The sequence below is a fragment of the Chrysochloris asiatica genome, unplaced genomic scaffold (assembly GCF_000296735.1).
Source record: "Chrysochloris asiatica unplaced genomic scaffold, ChrAsi1.0 scaffold00006, whole genome shotgun sequence".
In the NCBI taxonomy this organism is placed as follows: Eukaryota; Metazoa; Chordata; class Mammalia; order Afrosoricida; family Chrysochloridae; genus Chrysochloris; species Chrysochloris asiatica.
Window position 1 is genome coordinate 33,432,611 of NW_006408524.1, and position 22,614 is coordinate 33,455,224.

General features: G+C 38.5%; 1 protein-coding gene across 2 annotated transcripts in view; it reads right to left on the reverse strand.

Annotated features, from left to right (window-relative positions):
• Positions 1-22,614, reverse strand: part of ITGB8 (integrin, beta 8) — a 117,216-nt gene that overhangs the window by 60,671 nt on the left and 33,931 nt on the right. For both annotated transcript variants that reach the window (XM_006832228.1, XM_006832227.1), the window contains one exon: positions 1,038-1,123. Coding sequence is in view for 1 of the 2 variants with exons in the window: in XM_006832227.1 (XP_006832290.1) it covers positions 1,038-1,123 (86 nt within the window). In the remaining variant the exon portion in view is untranslated. The remainder of the gene's footprint in view (positions 1-1,037; positions 1,124-22,614) is intronic.

Here is a 22,614-nt window from a genome sequence, read left to right on the forward strand (position 1 = left end):
CTTACTACATGAGTGACAACTGATTTTGTCACTGGCAGAGCCCAGGGTACACCCAGGAAACCTATAGGATATCAGTAAGAGAGATGTTTACTTCCAGACATGGCTACTTTGGGCTGCTTCCCTGTATCTATCCTGACTTGATTTATTAAAGAAAATGTTGTTCACTAGCCTTTGCTTCTTGTCAGCTTTCTTTTCTCTCCTCCAGATACATCAGGAAGATCATCAACAAGATTATCTGTATATAATAAATCACACTGAAAAAAAGTCTACTGATTTGGGGTTTCATCTTTATGAATTTTCCCAGGTAAATTAAAATGTGTTTATGTGGCTATAGGAATCATAAGAAAAAGCCCCTATAGAGGTCATTTCTTTTTTGGTGTGGAGGAAACTCTCCATCTTACATCACCCTACCTTCACTTCAGCTCAAGAACTGTGTTTACCATCGTATCCCCTACCTCTCTTGTTGATGATTCTCCATTCAACAGAACTTAAATGTATATCATATCTCATGAACGAGGTCGCGTGTCAAAGAAAAGCATCCCATTTATCACAAGTAACAAACAGATTAATGTACAGTGGTGTGAAACTCTTGTTGCCAAGTGTTTCAAATAAAACAGATGAAATGAACCAATCAATTAGCTTGCTTTGCTTTAATAAGCAAGTATGAGAGAATGATGCAACTTGGATATATCACCTAATGCTTCAGCTGCAGTACGAATTTCACACCAAGCCCACTGAACTATCAAAAGTTACTATCTGTGTTTGCCAATTCTTTCTATAGAACAGATGGAAAACATAAAACGGTTTGCACTTCATTTCAAAATTACCATAATTTTCCTAATAAAAAATGTTATATTTTATATTCAGCCAGATGCTCTGTTTCCAACCATAAAACCAAATAAAATTTTCCTGATGTTCAGCAGTACCTTTTTTCCTGAAGCACCTTCAAGGCATAACATTTTATGGCAATGAAATCATGCTAAAAAGAAGACCAACTGTGAGGAAAAGAGGAAAAAGCGCAAGAAAAAAAGGCAAACCTCTTGAGCACACCATCCACATTCTGGACCCAGCGCAAGGCACTTGGCACATGATGCTGCATCTGAATCCACACATCTATTGTCTTCTGTAATGGAGCAGAAAGCAAGGCATTACTGGTCTAATTTCACGTTGGACAGTGTTATACAAAAAATATTTTGAAAACTGAAATAATGTTAACAACAGCTTTAAGTATATGGAATCAAACAATGTGTAACTACTTAGGGAAGAGTCAATCTTGACACTGCAATTGATTAAGCATTACCTTGACAGCTCTTCATACTTGGTTTTATAAAGTTGAGGGAAATGAGGGTAATGAAAATATGATTTCAGTTAAATTTGTGGGTTTGGCTTGAATTCTGCTGCAATAGTAGGGGGAGTCTTCAAATATTTCTACTATGTTATAGTTTGGTTGTATTTAATATATTCAGAACAAAGTAGGTATATTTGGTTATGGAATTTTTTACTGTAAAAATAATAATATACAATAAGATATTAATCTCAACACATAAAGGTGAGGACTGTTAAAAGTCATAGTGAATACACTTTCTGAGACATATTCTTTTCTTTTTCACAATTTTATTGAGTTTTGGTGGAATTTACACATTAGGTTCCCATCTGACAATTTCTGCACAAGCTGTCCAGCGACATTAGTTACATTTATCACAATGTGTCAATGGTCTGTTCCATTGTGTTCTGTTCATTCTATTTCCAGGACTCTAGTTTCCCTATCTTGTTATCTCCTCATCTTCACTTTTGAATACTTGTTGACTTTTTGGTTTCACATTGATGGTTTTAAGTACAGCATTGATCTTGTGGGAAATACCAAGAGATAGGTTCCATGCTAGGTTCAAAGAGTTCACAGCAATAGTCTCAAGGCGTTCTCTGTTTCCTACTGTTACCGTTTGTCTGTTTTTCCTTTTCCTTTTTTAATAAGACTCTGGGATCGTCTATTGTGATCTGGATCGGAATAATCATGGGTAGTAGACGGCACTATCTAGTTTTTGTGGTCTCAAGTAGATATATAAAGTGGTCACATGAGAGTATGGTAGAGGCACATTTTGATGGGTATGTTGTTGTTGTTAAGTGCTGACAAGTCAGTTCTTACTCATAGTGACCCTGTATAGAGTTTCTGAGGAGAGGCTGGTGAGTTTGAACCATTGAATTTGAGGGTAGCAGTCCAATGCTTATACTACATGGTCACAAAATATTTTTAAGTTACCTGCAGAATTCTGATTATCTTAATGATCATCCCGCCCTGTAGGGTATCAGAACCAGGTGCAGTGGCAAAATTTGTTATTTTAGAAGTGGTAAAATGGATGAATTGTTTTAGTTGCCCAATTTTATTTCTCAGACTAGATTACTTTAAGATCATGACCAACTCATTTCCTCACACTTGACTGTAATATTTGATTAACACAGTTGTGTCTGAAAACTATTTCCCTTTACTCCTCCTAGCCACTAACTATTTACAGTATTAAGAAGAGACTCTTAGTTACAGCCTTAAGGATATAAAATAGCATGGAAAATGAGTGACATACTAACTAATTCACTGTGAGGTTTCACTGAAAAAGTCACATCCTTCCTACATCCTACAGTCCTTCCTGGACTATGAACTATCCCACTGACAGGCTGTGCTGGTCCTAAATACCTCACAGGGAGAAGACCATATGCACAAATAATAAAATATAGTATGAGCAATACAACAAGAGAGACATCACATCCAAGAGCTGCGGCATCATAGGAGAAGGAGCTTCTCACTCTGCTTGACAGGGATGACCACTGGCAGGAAAAGGGCACGTGTAAGCATGGCTTCCCAGAGGCAATAATTACTATCTCTCTTTGCTGTCTCATTTGATTTCTTCTAATCTGTATTTATCTATTTAAAATATGTAATAGTCATAATAGAAAAGTATTTATGCTTGTATCTCTGTGCATGTTCGTGTGTGTATATATACACAATCATGCATGGGTATGATCGTTTTAAAGGGAAAAGAGCCCACAGAGTCTCCGCTCACATCCAATTGGTTTTTCTTTTACTTCCTTTCTCCTTTAGCTTTTCCTCAATGTTCTGGAAAAAAGGGTAAAAATAGTTCTGACCTGGAAGATGCATAAGGGTGGGTGTAGACAGTGGTAAGAAGGAAGGCGGTAGTGCAGAGCTAAGAATACTCACAGAAGATCAGCCCTAACTGAGCAGCACTGAACACCCTTCTCTGTACTGTATGGTCTCCTACAGGATCAGATCAACGGGTTAATACAAATCCATCATTTTCTGATACATCTTGTGTTCTGTTATTTTCTGTCTATATTCTGTGGGTTAATGCGCCAGACTGCAAAGCCGTTTGAACTGCAAGGTTGGTGGTTCAAGCTCACCAGCTGCTCCTTGGAAACCCTATATAGGGTTGCTATGGGTCAGAACCGACTCGACAGCACTAAACAACAACAACATAAATTCCTTTCTACCTTGGTTTGGATTTATATAAACTTTTCCTATACATTACCCAAAGCTTCTTCATTGACCTTTCCAGACCTGACCTAGAATTGCAAAGACTAAAAATAATGCTAATGTTTCAGGCTCTGTTTGTTACCAGCTTGGCTCTGCCTCTGCCCCTCCCCCACCTAACTGCAAAGACTCCCTAGTTTAAAAACCTTCCATCTGGCTTACGCTGCAAAACTGTAAAACTTGCTTATTCCTGAAATATTCAGAAGTGTGAGTGACCTTTTTAGTTTTGTTCCCAGAAAGAAATCAAGCACATTTGCAGACCCAACTTAACCTTTACCAACTAAGCCTCGTCCCAACTGGAACGTGGAATGAAACCTATTTCAGTTGAGACGTGACCAAGCCTTTAACACAACAGGTAGGACTTCTGCACCGGCAGGGAAGTTGGCAGTTTCATGGAAGGAAAATTGCAGTCTGTGAATCTGGTCTTTGTTTCTAACGGGCTCTCACTCTGTCCTAAACTGACCCAGATTCAAGCTCAGGTCAGGCTTTTACATCCTTAACACATGTGGTAAGTAATGAATCTACAAACACACATCGTTGTTTCTTTGTATTCTGCTTTCTTTAAAATGTTTTAGTGCCAACTTCTGTTCTCAAACTTAGAAAACTAAGGAAGGTGACCAAAAAGAATCAGGACTTGGGTTCTGTCAATACTACACTGGTTCCAAGGCTGACATTTCTTAGAATCGACATAACTACAAGAAAAATGATCCCCATAAATGGATACGGAGGAGGTGGACCTTACAGTTCTGCAGAACTGGAAAAAGACCATAAATTGAGCTCCCTGGGAACAGTGTCAAACATTATTGCTGGAGAGTGTCATGGTTAGACTCCACAGAAGAGAAAACCAGATACACTTTGACCAGCAGAATTTCAAGAATTTTCTTTTTAATTTCCAAACATGCCAGCAATTAAAATAGCTAAAATGCAAATATCACAGCCATTATTGCAATTCTCTACATTGAATGGCCTTGGTGGCTAGTCAGTGCTTCTTAGAAACTGCCTCTGGAGTGCAAAGTCAATTTAAAGCACAAAGTCGGTGGTTCAAACACACCAGACACTTCTGGGAAACCCTATACAGGTTCACTATGAGTCAGGAATGACGCAATAGCACTTAACAACAACAATACTCACACACACACACACACACACATACACACACATACACAATCTTTTGTTGGAGTGAAAGTATTCTTTAGATTACATACCCATCAGTGCACTATTGCTGTTTACAGAGACCTGCACTTTGTCATGAGCATTCAGTCTACTTAGTTCATTCCTGACTCAGGATCTCATGAAGGCTGCTTCTCTGCAGTGGTGCTAACACCTCATGAAAAGGTGTGAATGAATGGCTCGCCCTCTATGCATTAAGGTAGCTACTTGTCCAGTGATGTTCCATTAAGCGCTTGATTCTTTATACTCTAGCACTGCATTTTTACTAAGGATAATTTTTATAATTTCTAAAGTAAATGATGGATTTCTGGTGGTATAATTGGCTAAAGATTGGGCTACCAACGACAAGGTCAGCAGTTCAAACCCACCAGTTGCTCCAAGAGAAAAAGATGATGCTCTTGCTCCCATAAAGATTTAGTGTCAGAAATCTTAAGGAGCAAGCCTTCTTCACCCTATAGGGTCATGAATCAACTCAATGACAGTGGGCTTGGTTAATGGAAATTCTGACCCAAGTCATAGTATTTTCAATCACCTCATGTGAATTGAAGTTTTTGAATTATGTTGTTGGCAAAGAATACTGTACATACCATAGACTGCTAGAATAATGAACAAATCTTGTTGAATGTAAAACTGATGATCTTGTCTGTAAACCTTCACTGAATTCACGATAAAAAGTATTAAACAAAAATAAAAGAATGAACAGATCTGTCTTTAAAGAACAGATCTGTAGCCAGAACGTTCCTTAGAAGTGAGGATGATAAGACTTCATTTCACGTACTTTGGACTTATTTTCAGGAGGGACTAGTCTCTGGAGGACATTATGCCTAGTAGATGGTCAGTGAAAAAGAGGAAGGCCCTCAATGAGATGGACTGACACAGAAGCTGCAACAATGGGTTCAAAGATAGCAGTAATTGTAAGGGTGATACAGGCCTGGGTGGTGTTTCGCTCTGTTGTACATGGGCCACCATATGTTGGAACCGACTCGATGCACCTAACTACACCAATAATGGGAATTCCTAGGCCACTGGAAACAGAATGGTAATGTTTTAAACCACATATCCTTAGATCTTTCTTTTTCTACTGATCCACTTTCGTCCTCAGTGCCTCACAAATCACATGCCATTAAAAAATGTGCTGCCTCAACAGAAACTAGTGAAGGATTTAAAGTAATATTGCTAGTACGTGTGTACATTCTAAAGGGTTCTATTGATCTATGTGATTTACGAGCATGGATTGAGTCTTACTTTTTCTTACTTTGTTACAATGAGGCAACATATGCTGCTAAAAGTTTCCATGAACAAACTTCCACAAACTTCCAATCTTCCACAGCATTACTGCTTACTAGCTATGTGCCCTTAGGTTACTTACTTAAACTCTCTAAATCTGTTTCCTTCACTGCAAAGAGGGCTGTCGTTATTTGCCATGGAGTCAATTCTGACTCATGGTGACCCCTTTGTGCAGAGAAGAACTACTTCATAGGGTCTTCAAGGCAGTGACCATTCAGAAGCTAATTGTTAGGCCTGTCTTCTAAGGAGCCTCTGTGTGGTTTCGAACCACCAACTGTTCAGTTAGTTGTTGTTGTTAAAGTGCTGTCTAGTCAATTTCAACCCATAGCAACCCTGTATAGGGTTTCCAAGGAGTGGCGGGTGAACATGAACCACCAACCTTGCAGTTCAAGCCAACTTTGCAGCCCAACACATTAACCCACAGTGCCACACCAGAACTCACTTAGTAGTCGAGTGCTAATCATTTGCTCTATCCAGGGACACCTTACCAGTGTTAACTATACCTATATTAAAATACTGATATGAGAACAAAGTGCCAAGTACAGTGTTTAAGGCTTTATTGTTGTTGTTAGGTGTTGTCAAGTTGTTCCTGCAGCAAACCTGTATGGAGTTTTTGAGGACAGTCTGCTGGGACTGAGCACCTGATTTTGTGGTTAGCAGTACAGTGCTTATCCTACAGTACTACACCAGGACTCACTCAGTAAATGAAACTTTTGTAATGTTACTATACTCAATATCCTTAATTATATATGTGTATCTACATGTTCTTGCATATGTATATGTGTGTGTATGTATTTATAAGTTCGAAAAAAGAAAATGCTATTTGTCTTCAAATCTGTTGTGAATGTAATTTTTTTTGTCTTTAAAAGAACATATTAAAGTCATAAAAACAAAATAAAGTTTAAAAAATATGCTCTTAAGTAGTATCGAATTGGTTCCAACTCACAGCAAGCCTGTATAAGCTTTCTGAGGCTGTAGATCACTGTGGGAGCAGAAAGCCTCATCTTTCTCCCAGGTAGCAGCTGGTGGGCTCAAACCACTGACCTTGTGGTTAGCAGCCAGCCCAGTACTTATCCTACAGAGCCACAGTGTTCCCTTTTTGAAATATAGCAACGGACAATAAAAATATAGCAACAAACAAACAAAAAAAGAAATACTACTGCATTTATTTTACTTGTTTCACAATGAGTGTTAAAGCCAAGGAGCTCTGGTAGCGTAGTGGTTACGAATCGGGCTGCAAACCTCAGGGACAGCAGTTCAAAACTACCAGCTGTTCCGCGGGAGATAGATGAGGCTTTCTGCTCCTGTAAAGATTTACAGCCTCAGAAACCCTGTACAGGGTCACTATGAGTTAGAACCAACTCCACATCACATAACAACAACAACATTTAATGTTAAAAATCATGCAATTTGAAATTACTGAAGTTCTGAATTACTGAAAAATCTCTTATAACACCTAAAGCTTGTTCACATTTTCTAAACATAAACATTGACTTAAGTTGAATATTTTTTAAATTACTTTCCAGAATTAAATGTTTATGACGCAAGTGGAAATGACTTCAGAGTTGTCTGTCATGAAGCATATACTAAATATCCTCCATCAACCGGATTGTCGTTGTGGTTGTTAAATGCTGTCGAGTCAGTTCTGACTGACAGCGAGCCTGTATAGGGTGTCTGAGGCTTCATCTTTCTCCCAAGTAGCAGCTATGAGTTCAAACCACCAATCTTGTAGTTAGCAGTTCAGTGCTTATCCTACAGAGCCATCGTGTTCCCTTTTAAAAATACAGCAATGTGTAGGATTTCCGAGGAGTGGCTGGTGAGCTTGAACCACTGACCTTGTGTTCTTTTTTTAAAAAATACACTTGACAGTGTTGTTGTTTTTTTTTAAAAAAAAAAAAACACAAGTGTTTCTTTTTAAAATATAGCAACTGCGTAGGATTTCCCAGGAGTGGCTGGTGAGCTCAAACCACCAACCTTGCTGTTCAAACCAGTCTTGCAAGTCCCACACATTAACCTGCAGTACCACACCAGGGCTCCATCAACAGGAAGAGTACACAAAAATCAGGCAACTACTTATTCAAGGCACTAAGATCTTTTTTTATTTAAGATGACATAGTGATTCATATTGTTTTGAGAATATTTAATCTATATAAATGAGGAAGGAAAGAAATTACCCTTCATCCACCAAAAAAACTCACAAGAAGACCACAGAAGCCTCAGCGTTTACATTGTTGTTATTGTTAAGTGCCATCAAGTCAGTGCCAACTCATAGTAACCCCGTATAGGTTTTCTGAGGAGGGGCTGGTGAGCTTGAACCACTGACCTTGCAGTTCAAATCACCTTTGCGGTCCAGCGCCTTAACCCACAGCAGCCACACTAGTACTCCGGAAACTCTATATAAAAGGCACTTAATGACTTGAAGGCACTTCACAATTATATAAAGCTATTTCCTTTAAAAAGAGCAAAGTAAACACTACTACAATGAATCCATATTCTACTTTGATGAGTCAAATCAAGGCAAATTGAACACAGAGTAAAATTTAGAGTGTGACTTTGTGGCTTCCGTGTTCAATATACACACCATAGTCACGTAAATGTTACAGATACCTTTCAAATACATTATCTGATTACTGAAAGCTGTTTTTTACTCAGAGATTTCATATGTGGTATCATTAGATTAAAAAATTATAATGAAGAAAGAAATTTTTATTCTAACCATTTGCCATAGGTCAGGTAGTCTAAGTTTTCACTGTTTCCTGAAGTCGTCTACAAAAATATAGGAAGGAAACAGTTAGGTCTACTTCTTTGGAAATAAAGACATAAGGCTGTTAAATTTTAATGGGGCATGGGAAAAAGTAGAAAGCATGGGATGCTCTTTGGGAAAGGTAGATTTGAAGGGTAGAGGAACTCTAAAAAGATACTGTAGTATGAGGTAAGTTCATGCCTGAGATCCACTGCTAAACAAGGAGAGAAAGAACATAGTACAACCACTTTTAGTTATTTCCCTCCGCCCCCCACCCCCAGGACTTCCATTCAAGATGTAATCTATACTGAAGGCTGTGCTCTTTGGTCTTCATTAGTAATTGTTTTAAGTCCTCAATGTAAAGAAAACAAAAATCCTCACCACTGGACTAATAAACAACATTCCTATCAATGGAGAAAAGATTGAAGTTGACAAGGACTTCATTCTTCTTGGATCAAATCAATACTCATGGAAGCAGCAGTCAAGAATTCAAATGATGTATTGCATTAGGCGAATCTGATGCACAAGACCTTTTTCAAGTGTTGAAGAGATGTCAGCTTGAGGACTAAGGTGCGCCTGACCCAAGCCATGGTATTTTCTACAACCTCATATGCATGCGAAAGCTGGACAGTGAATAAGGAAGACTGTAGAAGAATTGATGCTTTTGAGTTAATGGTGTTGGAGGAAAATATTGAAAGTGTCATGGGCTGCCAAAAGAACCAATAGATCTGTTTTGGAAGAAGTGCAGACAGAGTGCTCCTTGGAGGCCAAGATGGCCAAACTTCGTCTCTCATACTTTGGACATATTGTCAGGAGGGAGCAGTCGCTGGAGAAGGATATCATGTTTAGTAAGGTAGAGGGTCATAGAAAAAGAGGAAGACTCCCAATGAGATGGATTAGCCAAGTGGCAGCATCGATGGACTCAAGCGTGGCAACAGTAGTGAGGTTGGCCCAGGACCAGGCAGTGTTTTGTTCTGCTGTGAATTAGGTCACTGTGAGTCAGTATGGACTCGAGGGCACCTAACAACACAACAACAACAAAAAGGACTTCAGAGATACATAATACAAAGCAACATTCTTTAACAATATTTTCCATTTGCAGTTTTATTTAGCCTTCTGAATATATGACATTCAACATTTCACTGTTCAAATAATGAAGCATGACTCATTAGAAAATATTTTAAGAGTTATAATACAACTGAGACAAAACTTCAGTGGCTGAATTTTCTCAACAAATGTATATTTCAACTATGTTCATATAGAATTAGTTGAAAAATTCACTTTCTTATTTGTAGTTTGCTAATAAATTATACAAGGAGCTATGGTAGCATAGTGGTAATGAGTCGGGCTGCTAACCACAAAGTCAGCAGTTCAAAACTACCAGCTGTTCCACTGAAGAAAGGTGAGGCTTTCTGTTCCTGTAAAGATTTACAGCCTCGGAAACCCCACGGAGGGTCATTAGATGTTGGAACCAACTCCACGGCACATAACCACCACCACCACTGAATTACACATTCAGAAAATACTAAACTCGAGCAGCAACACACAGATTCCTGGTGTAGCATTATAGGATCAGCACTGGACTCAGAACTATAAGATCAGCAGTTCAACTCCCCAGCTGCTCCTCAGAAACCCTATACAGGGTCAATATGTGTCTGAACGAACTCCATAACACTAAACAACAACTTAACCAGCAGCAAAAGTTGGCAAACTTCTCTCTTCTACCTCTGCCACACTGTTTCAAATTAGTTCCAAATACACATTTAGTCCATGGAAATGGAAATGAGTATCTTTATGGGGAAAACCATATTGTCTCAAAAGTATTTCCTCTGATATCACTTGAAAAAACAACAAAAAACACCAGGATTTCTGTTTAGCTAACCACCAAAAAATACAGCATAGGTCCCTTTCTTGCTTGCTTTCTCTCTTAATATGTTTGTTAACTTTTTCCATCAGTGTTTGGGCTTGAAAGTCTTCACAGCGTATTTGGAAGAAAAGGAGGCAGTGTGATCACATTCAATTCTTATCTAGTGTCTTGGGAGAAAGGGTGAGGAAATGAGGGCATTATAGAAAAAATAATTGTCTTAGACCCCAAGAGACAAAACCTGAGATGGAGATTCTTAGCAAGTGGTTTACTGAGAAGGGAAGTGATGGAAGAAGGCTAAGACAGGCAAGAGACTAAGCAAGGATGCTGGTGTAACTGAAATCTGGCCTCGGTCTGATCCATCCCCGGGGCTCTAAGTACAAATGGTTCCATAGAGTTGGGTTACCTAGAGGCAAAGGGACCTGGATGTGACTCCCATACATCAGTCAGCCATTGGCTACAGATAACTCAGTGGTAGCAGGTGTACATAGGGAGGGGTAACCTCCCAGGAAACTCTGAGCAAGGTGGCTCCCTGTGGCAGAGGGCAATTCTTCTGAAAATGGGGCAGCTATGAACTATGATGTACTGTAGGATAAGCACTGGACTGCAAACCACAAGGTCAACAGTTCAAAGCCACCAGTTGTTCCTAGGAAACCCTATAAAGTGTTGTTATGAGTAGGAACCGATTCGGTGGCAGTTAACATAAGCCATTGACAGTCAGAACAGAGAGGAGTATGGGATGAGAGTACCAATCCTGTAAGGGCTGTCTGAGAGGGGTTCCAGCATCATTTACTACAATGAAGTGTCTGCAGAGTGATAAATGATTAGAACTCAGTGGCAGAGATTTCTGTTGACCATCCCTACTTCTTTATGATCAGTATCTTAGCTGTTGTTGTTGTTTTCCTAACTTTTTATTGGGAATTGAGTGTAAGTTTACAGACAAGATTATCACTTTTACATTCAACAAATCATACATTTTGCTTCATCTCAATGACTACAGTCCCCTCCATGCAGCACCAGCTACCCCACTACCTTCCTGTGGTTTCCATTTCCATTCCAGCTACCTTCTCATCCCTTCTTAGCCCTGTCCCCAGGCAAATGTTGTCCTTTGATTTTGAACACGTGGCCATTCCATGATGAGCATTGTTGTACTCCCTATATACCTATCTATCGTTTGGCTGAAAACTGAAGCATGAGGGTGAGTTCCTTTTTAGACCTGAAGGGTGGCTGAGGGCCATAGTCTTCGGTTCCTCCATTCTTTCTGACTAGTAAGCCTGTTTTTGTTGTTGTTTTTCAGTTTTGATTTTTTTCCCATACATTTTCTCCCACTCCATCTAGGACCTTCTAATGTGAGCCTTTTCAGAGCATTTGGTAGTGGTAGCCAGGTACCATCTACTTCTGATCTCAGAATAGTAGAGACTGATAATTTATGCATTCCATTAGTCTATGAGTCCATTAGTCAGTCCATTGCACTAACTGATTCCAAGCATTTGTGACTCTCATCACTCTTCTTTCTTCCACCATGGAAAAACCAATAAGCTGCACCTCATGAGCTTTTAAGATTCCAGATACTATTCATGAAAGTAGGATGTAGAAAATTGTCTTTGTGCACTATGTTAAGCCAACTGACCAGGCTATTCCCTACGGTCCTGAACCCCAAGGACCAGCAACTCATTGCCTTAAGAAGTTTGATAATATATAAAAAGTATTAATAATTTTGCCCACTGTATGCTCCATCACATTCATAGCTGTGTTTGCAGCAAAGGAAAACACCCATGAATGAAGATCCTTTCAAACCCTTATACATTTGTGGGTATAGTCTTACTCTTCCTCCCACACCCTTTCAGCCTATGCTTCTGTTCATGAGTTTACCCACAGAACACAACTGTTGCAAGATTGTGTATATATCACTATCTACCTGTATCCACTTTAGTCCTTTCATGCTTCACCTCTCTTCACCATTCTTTTGCCCACATCCCTTTTCTGGTATATTGCCTTTCCCATCACCAGCGTTAACATGTGTCTACCCTCTAGCCAGTGAATTACTCTCCCTTCCCTCTCACCCCTTGTAAAAATCAAAAAATGTTTCTTTCAGCATGAAAAACTTTTCTTGAGTTTTACAATAGTAGCCTCATATAATATTTGTCCTTTTGTGATCAATTTCACTCAGTATAATGTCTTACAGGTTCATCCAAGTTATAAGATGTTTTGCAGCTTCATCATTATTCTTCAGCATTAGAAAGAATCCCAGTGTATAAATGTAGCAAAGTGTATTTATCCATGATTCTACTGATGGACATTTAGGCTGTCTATTGTAAATAGTGCTCTGATGCACGCTGGTGTATGTATAGCTATTCATGTCATGTCAAGAAAACCTTATGAATAGCAGAGAAGTACTGTCAGATATAGTGCTGTAAAATGAGCCCTTCAGATTGGAAAGCACTCAAAATATGACTGGGAAGAGCTGCCTCCTCAAAGGAGAGTTGACCGTGATGACGTGAATGGAGTAAAGCCCGCGGGAGTAAAGCCTGTGGGACCTTCATTTGCTGATGAGGCACAACTCAAAATGAAAAGAAACAGCTGCAAACATCCATTAATAATCGGAACATGGAATGTACGAAGTATGAATCTAGGAAAATTGGAAATTGTCAAATATTAAGTGGAACACATAAACATCAATATCTTAGGCACTGTTGTTGTTGTTGTTGTTAGGTGCCATCGAGTCAGTCTCGACTAACAGCGACCTTATGCACAGCAGAATGAAACACTGCCTGATCCTGGGCCAACCTCACTACTGTTGCCATGCTTGAGTCCATTGATGCTGCCACTTGGCCAATCCATCTCATTGGGGGTCTTCCTTTTTCTCCTTGACCCTCCACCTTACCAAACAGGATAGCCTTCTCCAGTGACTGGTCCCTCCTGACAATATGTCTGAAGTATGAGAGATGAGGTTTAGCATTAGCAAGCTGAAATGGACTGGCATTGATGATTTTGAATCTGACAACTGCATGGTTTACTATGCTGGGGAATGACAAATTGAAGAGGAATGGTGTTGCATTCATTGTAAAAAGAACATATCCACCCCAGATAAAGTGAATTCGAATTTTAACAAGATCCTCAGGTAGCTGTTATGTATTGGTATCTAGAAGAACCACCCAGGGGTCATGTTAAGTTATAAATTCTGACATTATATCTGGATGGAAAGGCAAATTCTCTGCAGGGGACTGAACAGAAATGAACTCATCCAAAGCTCAAGTTTCTAAATATGAAAACCCCAAAACAAATCCAAACCTTCCTATAGTGTCTATTTTTTTTCCTAACATTTATTTGGTCTTCTAATATTGCATAAATCTGCTGATTTATTTTAAAGCAAAGCTAGTTTATTTCTAAAGAGCTCTGAACATATGACTGAACAGTACTGAGTTGAAATAGCACTTTCTAAATACTGGATGAAAAGTCACCAAATTCCCATAGTTCTCGCTCATTGCTCATATCTAAATTTAATTACAATTCAGAAAATATTTTTTGCTTCTGTGAATCTGAACAATTACTTACTGAATAGAACTTACTTAATGCCAGTGTTAGGAAATATCGTTAATATTTCCGCTTCTACATCACCAGGTTTATTAGCCTCTTATTATATGTAATCCTTGTGTCTTGTAGACAAGTTTCAACTACTCATTACATAGCAAAAATTTACCTGATTACCACAGGGTTTTATGCTAAAAATAAAAGTTTCATGAGAGCAAAATGAAAGAGAGGGGAAGAAACACTGTCACTTTCAACCTCAGGCAGGTTAAGAAACGTTAAGGCAATGCCTCAAATTCCATCAGTTTGCCCTGCCCTGTTTATGGCAATCTAGACACGAATCAAAATTACAGTGGGCTGGGATGGCATAAACCATAACTCTAATTCATTATGGCATTCACAAGAAAAACCATCGTCAAACCACTGATGGCTTCCATTGTGTTAAAATGGGCTGTCACAAGAAAGCATGGTCAGTTGGGGTCATGTCAGAAACTTACATTGCAATCAGCTCTGCTTTCAGTACGTTCTGATTGAAGCATACATTGTTGTCGTTAGGTGCTGTTGAGTTGGTTCCAACTCATAGTGGCCCTATGCACAATAGAACAAAACACTGCCTTGGGCCATCCTCAAAATTGTTTTGATGTTTGGGCCCATTGTTGCTGCCACTGTCTTAATCCATCTTGTTGGGGTATTCCTCTTTTTCACTGACCCACCACTTTTTCAAGCATGATGTCCTTCTCCAGGGACTGTTCCCTCCTGATAATGCATCCAAAGTACGAGAGATGAAGTCTTGCCATCTTCACTGCTAAGAAAAATTCTGATTGAACTTTTTCCAAGACAGATTTGTTTGTTCTTCTCACAGTCCATGGTACTTTCAGTACTTTTCGTCAACACCATAATTCAAATGCATCGATTCTTCTATGATCTTCCTTGTTCATTGCTCAGCTTTCACATGCATATGAGGCAACTGAATATACTACGGTTTGTGTCAGGCACACCTTAGTCTTCAAACTGACATCTTTGCTCTTTAATACTTACAGGTGGTGTTTTGTAGCAGACTTGCTTAATGCAAAGATAAGTATACATCGGAGGTCATATAAGTTGTGCTACACACTAGGCCATATTATAATTTGAAAGGAGACTCTATTAATTATACTGGTACAATAGATGCAAACTGAAACTTCCTAACTAAACTGGGGCCTATACTCACTCTAAATGCACAGTAGTTTGGTGATATAGATTAGGAAATACAAGTAACCAGTAAAGGGATCTATACTAAGGTTATAGACGTGTGAGAGAGGAAGAAGATGCCATGAATTAGTGGTGGAGGAAGAAAGTCTTCATTTAAAGATGGGCCTGAAAATGGTTTTAAACGATAGGCAAACTGCAGATATCTGGTTGTTATTTTATTGTTTTTTAGATTACATCCTATCTACATATTGGAATACTATTTGGTGTGGAAAGAGGATGAATGAGCATGAAGAATATTTATCATGTATACTTGAAACCGACTTTGCAGTTGCAGTTCATACCATTTCCTAGACAATGAAGTTTCTCTTGGTGGGCCAGTTATTCAACACACAAAAAGCATAATTCCTCAAGAGGATGTAATCCAATTTTGCAGTTGCTTATTTACCTTAGTACATCAGTTTCGCTTCTGACACACCTGACGGGATTTTGGGAGAAAGTGAGAGAAACTCAAGTAGAGAGATAAGAGTTGAAAACACAGAATCTCTTTGTATATCTTTTCTGCTTTAGAGTTGAAACTTCAAAAAGGATCAAAATCCCATCATCCAAGGAGGGCTCCAGAGGCCCCTCGGAGGCAAATTCTGGTTAAAGCTGCATTTGTCTAACTTGGAAAAGCAATATTAGTCATGTGTTTTGTGTCTTGTTTTAGCTGGAACTTTTCCATACATTCCAACTGTCCTGTTTATGAGGTACACTCCCTTTTTATAGAAGCCAAAATATTCACCGGTTTCCCACTCTGTTCCTCTAACTAATGTTTTAAATCTAGCTCACTAGAGTTATAGGGGCTCTCTTCCTCTTTTTCTCTCTAACTCTTGGCAGGTATGAATTTCCTTTCTCCCATTTAAAAAAAAAAAAAATTCACACTGTTTTTGTGTTAAAATGTCAAATGCATTGATGAAGGAGGTAAAAAAAAAAATATCTCAAGATGGTAGAAATCTATTTTCTACATTTTATCTTTTAATCCTAAAGTCACACATTCCATGCATGTACTTGATTAAAAGAGTGAAACAACACCTTGTGTTATAAAGAATTTAGTTCTAACCAAAAAAAAAAAATTAAAAGTTTTATTTTGCTTAGACTGTTTTTTTTCTGTAATTACATTTTAAAGCCTATAAAAAGTATTTTTATTTGCGCTTGACTCTGCCGCTTGAAAATATAATCCAAATATATAATAGGAAAACATTAGGAAAAATAAAGCATAAATATTTATTAAGTGATTACTCTTGATTACTTACTTGATTATAAGTCCTAGGCCAAGTGATTTGCATGTATGCATTATCGCATTAAAAACTTAACAAAATGCCATGAAGAAAATAATCCAATGTCTATTTTAGAGATGAGAACTAAAGTATAGAATGGTTGTGTCTCATTCCAGAGTCACACAGATAGTGAGAGTCCAACTTTGGACTCAGTTCTGACTAGAGAAACCTTTCTCTTAAACACAGTCCAATATAGCATAGAGAATAATACAAAGAAAGACAATTATACCAAAGAATGATTGAAAAACCTTTGTTAATTGGTACTATTATTAGTCTTTAAATGATGACTCAATAGTTCCAATGTATGTGAAGATAGATCTTTAACACAAGTATTATGTCATCATGTTTCCCATCATCAGTGCTAAAGAAATTTTATTTTTTCAGGCTACAAATGAGGGTGTTAAGATTTTACCCAGTAAGCTTTTTATTCTCAGGGCCGAAGATCTCCCTAACTACTTCAGTGCTCTTTTCAAAGCTCGTTTTATTTCTATGTACCTGGAACTCTTGTTTTTGTTGGAAAATTGCAGCTGGAGTGATAGCCTAAATCAGGCACTTCCTATGCATTGGAACCACTGGTGATGCAGTGTTTAAATCACTTGGCTGCTAACTAAAAGGTTCAAATGCGCCAGTTGCTCTTTAGGATAAAGCTGCAGTGGCTCTGTAGAAAAAGCAGACTGGTAATTGCAAGACTGGTTCAAACCTATCAGAAACCCTAAACAGGTTTACTATGTGTAAAACAGATGCCTGGTGTGGCACTGTAGGATCAGCAGAGGCCTTTGAATCACACGATCGGCACTTCAAACCTACCAGCTGCTCCTTGGAAACCCTGCACAACGTTGCTGTGACTCAACATCACTTAACAACAGCATGTGTGGGAAGATAGTCAATGGTACTCAACAACAGTCTTCTGGAAAGAGTCACAGTCTTTGAAATTCTAAAGGGAGAGTTCTACTCTATTTTATACGGGATCAATTTGACAGCAATGAATTTGGTTTTGGGGTCCTCAGTACAGGGAGAGCTTTTCCATTTACAACGTCTCACCAGTCTTGCCAGAGAAAGGTTCCAGGCCCTGGAGCTGCACGCTAATTAGTCAGAGAGTCATAACAAAGTGTTCATAGTTGCCATCTCCACTTTGAAGGTTCTGCCCTGGAACCCAGATCTGGAACAAGGAAGAAGGCAACTTGTCCTTATCCTAACTGTGTCAATTCTCTGATCTTGCTTTTCTTGATTACATTTGCTGAAACTTTGATTTCTTACGAACAAGATGGGGAAAACCTTTCTTCTCTTCATATGAGTTGAGTTCATCCACTGAGCCGTGAGAATACTTTAAAATGTAGAGTACAAAGATAATATCATTGGTGGAGAGCATTGGCTTTACTACATAAACAATCCTGTTAGTTTATGGGATTAATTTAAAATACAATTTATAATATAATGAATGTTAGAAACGACATTAAAGTTTTCAGGGTCTTTTCTAACATTCATTTTATTTTTGGAATCAGGTACAAGAAAGTAATAAATCACAGTGAAATGAGTTTGATTTCATCTAGTTGTATGCTATGTGATAAATATTAATCTTCCTGTAATTCTTAATGTACCCTAAATTATTTTTATTAGCAACTGTCCACTTTAATTTCATTGACTGAAATAGACTTGGGTTTTGCACACAGACTCAGGGGACTTCATGTATAGACAGATATAAGCATGTAAACTGCAGTAAAAGGTAGCAAGAGGTGTTGATAGGCAAGATGCAGGGCCAGCACTAGGGGTTGGAGAGCTCAGGTCATAGTAATGGGTTGCAGCTAATGTACTCCCAAGTTTCGCTATCATAGGTGAAATTAGTTTTTTGTTTATCATTCTGCAAGTCGTATAAAAAATGTTGAATTCATTGATCAGTAGGAGGTGGAAGACCAGGGCGAAGATATTCAGGTAGTAGAGATAGCTTTGGGCTCCTAACACATCACCCACCATCTTTGGGTCACTTCACAGAGTACATGAGCACCATGAAGCCCAGAGAGCACCAGTTCATGTAGCGCATGGTGAAGAGGGACCAGAAAACAGGGTTGAGATACCTGTGGGTATCTCAATGAAGATGTTGACCATAGTGGATGTCATGGGCACTAAGTTGAGGAGAGACCACAGCGTGGCCACCTCATGCTCTTTTTTGAACATCTCATAGGCTGGGGGGGATACTAGTATAGGAACACATGTAGAAGATATGGCTCATGATGCCAAAAGACGATCCACTATCGATTGGGTCCAGTGTGTGATTGGTGTTACTGAGTCTTCTTCATTGACTGAATTTGGTCTGGTAATTCATTCAATACATCATGCTAACTATTGATTAAGAGTAGAGTAGATATTTTAAGTATCTGCCAAGTTAAAATACTGTATCAAGATATACCCAAAATCCAATCCCATATTAATATGGGTTATATTTTTAATTTTTAGGTCACAGTCTCTTAACCTTTCAGAATCCTCCTGACTGAAAAGCAGATAATGTCTAAGAGACCCACCTGACCTAGAAAATAGTGAGGCAGTTTGGAAAGAAACCATTAGCTCATTCTCTGCTCTCTATTGTGAATGCACTATAACTAACATACAGAAATTGAGCATGTGAATTTGTAGCCTTGTATTGCTGTTTTTGTTAACTGCCATAACATCTTTTCCAACACAGCGATCCTGCACAGGACTTCCAAGGAACAGTTGGTGAATTTGAACCTTGCAGTTCAAACTGACCTTATGGTCCAGTGCATTATCCTCCAGTACCACACCAGGACCCCTTGTATTATCAAACTATTAATTCCACTGCCTTGGAATAGACCAATTTTACCAATTCACTCCTGACCACAATCTGTCTCCTAGTGTAACAACTCTCCCTGGCTCCATTTGACAACGTACTAAAATCTCATTTACTGTATTAGAAATGATAAGACTGGTATTTTATTGCTTATTGTTTAGTTAACACAAGGCTTTATGTCTATATATATATTATTCTAATAACTTTTTAAGTATATATTACTATTTAAAAGAGTAGAAAACTTGTGACCAAGAGTAACTAAGTAAGATGCTTAAACCTTCATGAGTAAGTTCAAACATGGGTATAAGCAAGGCTATCAGCCCTGCTTCCTTCTAAGAATAAGGCTTCATTCCTTTGTACCCCTATGCGGTTCAGTCCTCATCTTCTCTGGGCTTTTTCTCTCACTGTCCTTTCTTGTATGCATTACTATGATGCTTTTTTAGGTAAGTTTTTATATTAAGTTTAAATTTACAGAAAATTTGCAATAGTAATACAAATACCTCTACTATATCCTTTATACAGATTCTAGAATTTTTCACATTCTGTCACAATTTGCTTTTATCATTTTCTCTATCTGGGTCTCTGTCTCTCTTTTTCACTCCCTCATTTGAGCAGAGTTTGCATAGATTATATCCCTGGCCTGGTGTGGTGTTGTAGGATAAGCACTCAGTCGTAAGGTTGGTTTGATCTACAAGGTTGGTGGTTCAAACTCACCAGCCACTCCTTAGATACCCTATACAGAGTCACTATGAGTCAGAACTGACTTGACAACTTGACAGCACTTAACAACAACAATAATAATATCTTATAATACTTCAATGTATATTACCTAAGAACAAAGATATTCTCTTATAAAACTACATAACCCATTGTCATCAAATTTATTCTGAGATATCTTGTATTACCACACTAAGAATTCTATTGGCCTTGGAACAGGCTAATTTTATCAATTTAATCCAGAACACAATCTGTCTTCCTGGTGTAAAAACTCTCTTTATCTCTACTATGTGCTCTGGGTTTTCAATAGCTGTTTTTTTGGAAATAGATCACGAGGTATTTATTCTAAGGCACCTCAGGTGACCAGGAACTTTCAACCTCTGATTAGTAACCAAGTGCAATAACTGTTTCTATACCTAGTCAGGGATGCCACAAAACTACAATGGAGTTGGCAAATGAAGAAAAATTTATATTAATGTTATGCTACGAAGTCATCTATAATCCATATTGTTCTATGAAATTCTTATTCCATGTTCTCTATATTTTCCAAAATGGTCCAATTACTACTTCACCTTCATCCAAACCAGCTTTATTCATAGCTCTTAATTTTTGGGGATATTCTCCTCACTCTCACTGGCTACTTGGAGACTTGTTTCCCACTTCTTACCTCCCAACACTTACAAACCTTTCTTCTTTCAAAGTCTATAGCTCTTATTTATTATCCCCCAATGGATGCTTTTGAGTTATGATATTAGAGGATAATATTGAAAGTGCCATGGGCTGCCAAAAGAACAAACAGATTTGTGTTGGAAGAAGTGCAGCCAGAGAGCTCCATGGAAGCCAGGATGGCCAAACTTCATCTCTCATACTTTGGACATACTGTCAGGAGGCAGCAGTCGCTGGAGAAGGATATCATGTTTGATAAGGTGGAGGATCAGAGTAAAAGAGAAAGACCGCCAGCAAGATGGATTGGCAAAGTGGCAGCATCAATGGGATCAAGTGTGGCAACAATTGTGAGTCTGGTCCAGGACCAGGCAGTGTTTCATTCTGTTTTGCATAGGGTCGCTATGAGTTGGTACCAATTTGATGGCACCTAACAACAACAATAATCCACCTTTGTTATCACCACCCACAACTTCTCTAAATTTTACAAATTTCTGCCCCACCTGATTCCATGAAATCATTCAGGGTATCTAAAATCTCCAAATCATCACCCCACTTTACAGTTCTGTTCACTATGGGCAGAACAGTTGGGAATCCCCAGCTCCAGAGACTGCAGTAGGGAATTCTCATGAGCTAGCTATAGGGGCCAATGGATTGGAAAACCATGAATGAGTTTTTAGGCTCAAAAGACAAAAGAGAAGCAGGAAGAGTAACAGATAAAAGAGGAGCCAGAGGGTGGCACAGAAGGCAGGTTACTGAGCCAAGAATTATAAAACAATAAGCTGAAAGTAAACAGAAGTAATCAGACCCAAACAGGGTAGTGTATTGGAAACAGAGACTCAAATCTTTGTATTTGAAGTTGAACCTACTAAGGATTTGGTTTCCTGCAAATTACTTTCTCACTTCAGCTAGTCTCTAGCAATTTAACTTTATTTATTCACTTCTTGTTGAATTTTCATATTTTTTCACATTCACTATTTTAAACATTTCTTTTCAAATCCCCAAGCTTTTATACCAAGAACTCACACTTTAGTAACAGCCTTATCTTACCAATAAGCAACTTTTCTCTTTTTTTCAACTCACAATTGTATTCTGTCCTCTTTTTGGAGGAAGAATTTTTTTTCTGGACAAGATCATTTTTCCTCTACATGCCCAATGAATTGCTCACTCAAAGGCAAACAAGAATTTTCTTATTTAGCAACTTGTTGTTAAAGTACCTTCAAGTCAGTTCAGACTCATAGAGACGTTGTATAGCATTTCTGAGACTTTTAAAAAAATTTTGAGGGAGCTGGAAGCCTTTCCTGACTTGACTGGCCTATTTCTGTCAATGACATTATTTTCCAAGTTATTCTGATTTAAATCTTGGTGTTGAACCTTGGCCCTGCCCTCTACCTCAACTCCAACAAGTTGTCAGTCATTAAACCATTTTGCTTTTACCTCTGTATCTTTATCATTCATCTCTTTCCATTCCCATCAACTTGACCATAGTTAACCAGTTGCTGTCAAGTTGATTATAATTCACGGTGAGTTCATGTGTTTAGGAGTAGACCTGCAATCCATAGGGGGTTTCAGTGGCTGTGATATTTCAGAAGCTTATCCAGCCTTTCCTCCCGGAAGCCTCTGAATACATTCAAACTGGCAACCTTTCATTTAGTAGCTGAGTGCTTAACTGTTTGTTACACCGAGTGGCTCTGTTCATCCTAATTTGTTGTTGTTAGGTGCTGTTGAGTGGATTTTTTGACCCAAAATAACCTAGGTGACAAAGTAGAACTTCCTGATAGGGTCTTCTATGCTGTA